A 7,658-nucleotide genomic window follows, 5' to 3' on the forward strand; every position below is an offset into this window, starting at 1 on the left:
ATACACCCATGTATAGGACATTACATCATGATCAAAGTGGCCTTGACAGACCATCAATCTCAGCATATTGTTGGAACAGGAAATGGATTACAGTGGTAATGGTCTTATGGAGAACAAGACATGGTTACCTGGAAATAAGCCTTAACCGGATCTAAACTTCTAACATGGCATACCCTTGTCAATCTACTGGAACGAATGGAAATGACATGTGAGATCTGGAAAACACTGTCAGTTACCATGCTTAAAAGCACCAATACATCATGAAATGCGATACATATTGGTAGTTAACAGATAGGTAAGAATCAAGCCTATCAGTAAGCAAACATGAAAGGGCAGTAGGGCAAACAAGACAAGTGGCTCTCACTGGGCATCCTAATAGTATTATTCACCACGTAGACAGTCACTTTAGACATTTTCACATATTGTAAATAGGTTACTAAGAGGATCGTGTAAACTACTCTACAACCTCCTTGCCTGGATCTCCAAGCATTTGTCGGCATCTAAGATGAAAGTGCACATTATGCAGACCGTAAAAACTCTGGTACAAGTGTTGGCTGACAGAGGAGCATTACAGCCAGTCCATTTCAGATGCCCTGGCAATTCTTGATGAAAAACATTTACTGGATCTGAAACAAAACCTATAGATAAACAAACAAGGCGCCAAACTGAGAAGGAAATAAGAGAAGCATTGCCACCACTGGCACTGACCACTGCAAAGAGATGCTCCCTTGATTCGACTCAAAAAGACGAGGAACATTTCAGGGAGCTACCTCATACTGGTTTGCGGATTCAGTTCTGTTTTTCAGGATTCGGCCTCTGGGAGAAGATTGACTAGGAGCTTTCCTTTACTTTTTGAGGCCATTAGTATGTGTTGGGTCAGTGATAACTATTTTGCATAAATACTCGAGTGATAAGGGAAGTTAAGTAGGAAAAACAAACTAAAATGCAAGTATCAAAGTATTAATCTCAGCATATCAAGACAACAGCTTACGGATACAGATGTTAACCGCTGCTTTAAGAGAAGAATGACTGTTGTAGAGTACTTCTTGTGTAGATGAGGTACATACAAACTCCAATAAGTTGTGTCATAATGGCAAGAAAAGCGACTCTCAGAAACACTTCCATGTAAAATCTGAAGTTCATAACTAATACCACGGGAAAGGCTTAACGGAAACAGTAAGGGTCACGTTGGAGTAAGTCCCCGTTACAGGAAGGAGCCACTACCCTACAGGATCACCATACCTTATCCTCTAAAGTCGATAGAAAACCCCTCTACACCCAAACCATTCTATCAATATTAGTTCAAGCAAATTTGACAATGCTTTATGCAAACACTAATAAACTTGTTTGCAAATGTGCTGTTAGAAAGTGACATGACTAATTCTAACGTCAATTTCCAAAGCTGGAGTATTGAATCAGAAAAGAAATATGCATGTAGCATCCCAACAGGCAACAATACAGTCTGACATTAATGGTATGCTACTTTCATTGATATATGTATCCCTACATTTGCTGGTGACAAAGAACATAAGCTGGAAACAGAATAACTTGGAAGTTGTTACAGAAAACACGTGCTCACATGCTGGGGTATTGGGACCATTAGTATAATCTGTAAGACTTGACCCAGTGGACCTATTCCACGCTTCCTCAAACTGCATGAATTGGACTGCTGTTTCTCTTGCTTAGTTCAGGTCTATTCATTGGTGGACTGACATGAAAAGCTGACTGCCTTGCATCCGTCGATCCAATAAGCTGAAGGGAAAGAGCAGTGGGTTCCATGGAGACAGAGCTAGCCTCACCAATGCTGAGCTTAGACATACCAACAACATCATCCGCCTTAACCGCCTCCTTACCGTTCAAAGGAGTTGGTTTTAGGACTTCATGGGTTGTGCCTGATTCCTCCACGTGAGCAACACTTGGAGGCCAAAGAGTTAGTGGAACAGGGACCAATGTTGGGTAGAATGCTGGCACCGCCGGAACAGATATGGTCTTGAATGGCGCACCGGAGTTCATCTCCAAGTCTGGTAATGGCAATGAAGGTTCTGCATATTCAGATTCCTCATGCTGGCTTAGCTGAAAAGTTGGCAGCTGCTTAGCAACCTCTACTTCCTTCTGTTGCCCAAGATGTAAGGCTGGCAATTGATTTGAACTTGCAGCTTCATCTTGAGTATTTTGGAGAGTAAACTGTTCAACAGCAGCTGGGGACTCGTCCATTGGCTGCAGATTGAAAAGGGAAGCACATAGATTAGGATGAACGTGTATAGTGAATATAGGCCATCCGTAGTATAAGGTTATAACAAGAAAGAAACCAGCATACCATTTCTGGGACCATGTCAAACAAGCTCGACCGCCTCTTCCGTCTTGATGAGTTTGACTGTCTAATAAAGTACTTTTGAGCATGGCTTGCCACTTGAGTTGGAGTCCTGGAAACAACAAAGTTTCGGGATATCCCGCGCCAGTCTCCCTTACCGAGCTTCTGCAGACCCATCAGAAACATTCTATGCTCTCCTTCAGTCCAAGGAGTACCTGAAGCAAAAAAGTAGTCCCTTTGAAGCTGTGATGTGCACACAATAACTATGAGATAAATGATACATAATAGCACACTAAGATAAATACATTTCAGAGAAGACAGTCGTTCCCTTTGAATTTGACTAGCATGAATCCATAAGTGCTACATACAAGATTCCATCTCTCAGGCACAAGACCTCACCAGCACCACAAGAATAGTTACATAAAGGTAAAAGTAAAAGACAAATAAACTTATAATCCCATTGTAAATGGTTGTAGACCTTCCTAGCTTAGCTGGTCTGGCCCAATGCTATGTAGAACTTCCATAATCTTAATGAAAGGTGGTGCTCCTTCTAATTCTCATGAAAAGAAAAGAAAAGGCAAATAGGCTTGTCACGTGGAGATGACTAAACAAGAGAGTTTCAGTGAATATCTAACTCTCATGCAAAAGGCCGCATTAAGACATAGTTTTGGAGGAAAGTTAAGAACATTTGCATGATGGAACACTATGCCTAACTTGGAACTTTATTGTCAAGAGAAAAGATAAAAAGGCCATACAAGAAGGCTTCAAACATCCAAACCTACTAATTAATTTATTTCATAAGCTTTCTAGACTTGAATTCAGGTAAGAACAAACAAGACAAGAAGAAATATTTGCAGTGATCCCCACACGATATTGATGCCAAAATTCAGATATTTCAACTGGAAGCACAGGCAAACAGGTGTAATAGTAATATTAAGGTGCAATGAAGGGGTTCAAAACTCTTCAGGACATAACAGGGTTACTTCTAAGCATTTAAAATTATATTTGCAAGTAAAGCAAGGCAGGCCCTTGGTCGAGTGCCGTAGGAAGATATGATTTCCATATGCTTCTTTGCTACAAATGAGACAAAAGAGAACACAAGATTCAGAAGAGGCAGCCAGTATTCTTTACGCAAGGTCGTACATAAGACATGGAGCAGTACTCCTACTCCAGTCAATGCACTATAGTTTCCAAAGAAAATGAATTTGATTCATCTGTTCCTGCATCCCTATGTTTCAAATCCAGAGGTAGAACAAGCAATAATGTGCCTAAATGCTATCTTAGCTTAGGTACCTTAATGGCAACGTGGTGAACAGGACACACATTTTAGGCATAAAGTGTATGACAGACCACTTGAATTGGACGCCCACGGTTTAAGACCTTCAAATTTAATAGCTACAGAAATAGAATGGTCCAGAATGCATGATAAACCATTCAGTTAGCAAAGTCATAACTGTTAAACTATACCGCAGAATCACATGGCGTTGACTCATACAAGGGAATTCCTTTCAAGGTTTTGCTCTATTGCTCTAAAATTCACAGGAGGATAATTTACTCATCTCATAACCATTAGCGCAGCTTATTCAACACCATATACAATCGAATGAAAGAAAAAAGGCAAGTGATCCTATATACTCTAACTTAACCTATAAGCAAACCATGAAGTTGCTCACAGTTCCTTTAAAGCCAAGTGCAATAATTTACCGTTTTGCACAATCATATTGATTGAATAACATATCCCTACCAGCACAGATACACTAAAGAAACATATGGTGCGCGCTTAGGACTGGTCAAAACAACCAGAAATTTTATATGCCTAGATTCTTTTAGGATCAGGTGATTAATAAATTAAAGGTGAAAGAGACATGAAGGGGACACTTTGTGGGACTCTGTAGTCGTGGCCAGCCACTGACTCTTGTGGGATGTGATCTATCAAGGTATTGTGATGCACAATTGCACATGTCCATGTAACTTAATCAGGTTGGAAAAGATATTTATCTGAGTTGATTTGTGTCGGCCATTCTGGACGGTTCCTACAAACTCCATCAGTCCATCTCAACAATAATAGTGCCAAATACTTGAGTCTATAGCAAATAAAGTAGTACTCGTAAAAAGGAGCGTGATTCCTATAGCATGTGTCCAAACGTACTGTAATCAAGTGCAGGTAGTTCATTCTTCTTTAATTTAATTACCTATGAAAAGTTGGTTGCTTCTCGAATGGAACAGTGGGCCTACCACTCTTTGATCTCAAAACTAAAAAGGGCAATATAGCTCTATGGTTTTCGCATTATATTTTGTGTTGCCGTTTTCGTTGCCTACAAATCAGTGGAACCAAAGGGGAAACCTGAGAAGGAGATGGGCATATCAACGGCATTACAAGAAGAGTATGCCATGCAATTCAACCCCGCGAGACTATATTTCTCTTGCACAGAATGCAATACTTGAAGGGAACCGTTGAGAATTTCAAGCAGTGGATGTTGGCGAATCGGATCTTTCTTCTCTTGACTCAGAACAAAATGTAGTACGGATAAACAAGGATCCCCAGTTCCCTAACCCCCAGCGTGGTGCATGAGGTGGTAGGCACATAGCACGCCACGAGTGTAAAATATGGAAACAAATACTTGTATGAAGTAAAGTGCAATTAGCGGGCAAAGCAACAGCTTTTGTAGTTTCACGGCCGCCCATGGAAGTAACTCATCGAGGAGAATCGCATTTGAGAGATGAGAAGCGCTTCGCGAAAATCTTATAACGCAAGCGAACCAAAAGAACCGATTGATGTTGAAAAAAGCCTCACCTTTCTTGCGCTCGGCGCGGCCGTTCGTCGAGCAGGATGCGTGCGCGGGGTCGTCGGACACGTACCCGGCACCGCCGTCTCCCCCTCCCCGGCCCCCGGTGTCTCCTCCCGCCGGCGGCGACGAGCCCCCAGACCCGCCCCCGAGCGAGGACGCGATGCAGCTCATGCTGGCGCTCTTCTTCATTGCCGCCGGCGCCGGCGCCGTCGTCAGCCGCACGCCGAACAGCCTCACCCCCCCGCCGCCGCCGCCGCCGCCCGAGCGGGCGGGGCAGGTGCGCGAGTTGTGGCCGTTGTTGCTGCAGTGCGAGCACCGCCGTGTCATCCTCCTCTCCGGCGGGGGACGCCCGTGCGGGGGGCTCCGGCACGTGCTGACGCGCGCGGACGCGTGGGCTTCGTACGTGCGACGGGCAGCGAGCGTTCCAAATGCGACGCCGTGTGTGTGCTCTGCTCCGTCTGGATTCCGCTCGCACCTCCCTTCTTTCCGAGAAGATGATATTTTGGGAGTATTTAAAAGGACGGGGCGACACGAAATGACGATAAAGGCCACCAGGACCACCCCTTTAATTAACGGGTGGCGGTAAACTTCAGTGGAGAGCAACCGTTTAACCAGGAATCAGCGTTTACAAATACCGCTTCGAAATGGAGTTTTTGAATTACTCATATGGGATTTTGTAAGTCTGAAAATTTCTATTGAGGAAATAAAAACGGCTACATTTGTAACCAACAAATCTAGGTGGTTTTGGCGAATGTGTAAAAGAAGTGCTTTTAGCGAAGAAAACTGTTGTTCCTTCCGTTCTAATTTGATGTGTGAGATCACTCATAGGATTCCTTATAGCATTGGTTTTAATTCAACTAGTAGGCTAAGTAAGGACAAGTTTTGATTCACTAGCTTACATGTGTATTATGTACGTCTAAGTTAGGATTAGATGATAATAATCCATAAAGCATAATAAGATTAAAGTAATATGGAGCGTGATCATCAAAAGAATGAACACAGTTACTAAAATGACAAAATAAGGTACCAGCTTTAGAACAAATTGTACATGTTGGCGTTGATGTCCTCAACCATCAATAACTACAAAACATTGAATCTCAATACGACAATACGTGTGATCTCATCCTATCTCACTTTATTCTTCTTGGAGAAAATATACATTACTCTCCTAGAAAACATGAAACCCATATAGCCATATCTTTGTACAGTATACGTGACCTTATCCAAACAACCTTCTTGCAAGGTCCGTGGGCTAGAAGAGCCATGACATTCTCTGTATCGGTGTTTAGACCCGGCAACCTACTGAGCGGGTGTCCGAGGTAGTATTTTGGTTAGTGGGGCTCGTCGAGACCAGGAACTTGAAGGTAAACATAGACACATGATTTAAACAAGTTCAGGCCGCTATATTGTGTAATATCCTACGTCATGTGTGTTGGTTGGATTGAATTGTTTTGGAGGGGTTCCCTGCCTCGCCTTATAGTCGGGAGCAGGGTTACATGTTGGTTGGTTACAAGAATACTAGTCGGAGTCGGATATGACTATTCGACTAGAGAAGTTCTACTCTTATTACGACGAGTATTTTCCTAATCTATCTTTTCATGTAGACTACGCCGTCCTGTGGTATGGTCTTCATGTCAGATGTGTTTCGGTGTTCAATCTTATATTTAGGATTGTCCAAATCTCTTAGTGAGTTCATAGATGTATGTACGATACCGTGATCTACTTTCCTGTTTTCCTCACTTAAACCACCGCACTACCCTTCTACTGTTAACATCGTTGCTAGCTTCGACGGTACGGAATGAATGGAAGCTTCCACGGTGCTGTGACCCGTTGCAGAAGAGAAACGCCGTTAACGAACCGGACGAGTGGCCGGCCGGCGGCCGGGGCATTCCGGGCATGGGCGGCCTCGATCCGGCTCGCGGCCACGAGCGCGGCACGGCGCCGCACCACCACGTGAGCGGGGAGCCGGAGCGGACGGCGCCTAAAGCTTTTGAGCGGTTCGAAGGCGATAAGAGTCGGGGTGGGCAGCCACAGGCCGCTGCCGGCTGCCGCGGTGGGCTATAGCAAGCCGCAGACAGAGGCGAACACGTCGCGCGGGGTTGACCTGCCGGGCTCGCGTTGGCACGCGAGTGGCCCGTCACCGAGGGGTTAACACGCGGATTTCCCCGTGCCCGGGGGGTGGTTTACGGCCGGTGCGCGCGCGCGCGTTCCCCCCGTCGGCTTATCCTTTTGTTTACTTGACGGGCGAGCGACCGATTCGTGCTCTGCTCTGCGCTCAGTTTCTCCCTCACGCGCGCCGTAAACTAATCCACAGATCTCGAGAGAGAGGCCATGTCGGTGGCTGCCGGCTACAGTAACACGGCGTGGGGTGCGCTACGAATCCAATGGCCGGCGCGATTTTAAGCCCCCGTTTGGGGAGTTAGTCCGTATCTCGTCGAATGTTTAGATGCGAATTAAAAATATTAAATATGGATTAATTACAAAACTAATTGCATAAATGATAATTCTTGAGATGAATCTATTAAATCTAATTAGTCCATGATTTGACCATATATTGC

General features: G+C 44.4%; 1 protein-coding gene across 1 annotated transcript; it reads right to left on the reverse strand.

The window, feature by feature from the left end:
- Positions 1–1,463: 1,463 nt before the first annotated feature.
- LOC117858708 (transcription factor MYBS3) lies at positions 1,464–5,594 on the reverse strand. Its single transcript, XM_034741833.2, has 3 exons — positions 5,106–5,594; positions 2,318–2,526; positions 1,464–2,217 (listed from the first exon to the last, which is right to left on the reverse strand). Exons 1-3 carry the CDS (start codon positions 5,425–5,427, stop codon positions 1,648–1,650), a joined length of 1,101 nt encoding a protein of 366 aa, XP_034597724.1. The 5' UTR covers positions 5,428–5,594; the 3' UTR covers positions 1,464–1,647.
- Between the last annotated feature and the right edge of the window lie 2,064 nt (positions 5,595–7,658).

The sequence above is a fragment of the Setaria viridis genome, chromosome 5 (assembly GCF_005286985.2).
Source record: "Setaria viridis chromosome 5, Setaria_viridis_v4.0, whole genome shotgun sequence".
Classification (NCBI taxonomy): Eukaryota; Viridiplantae; Streptophyta; class Magnoliopsida; order Poales; family Poaceae; genus Setaria; species Setaria viridis.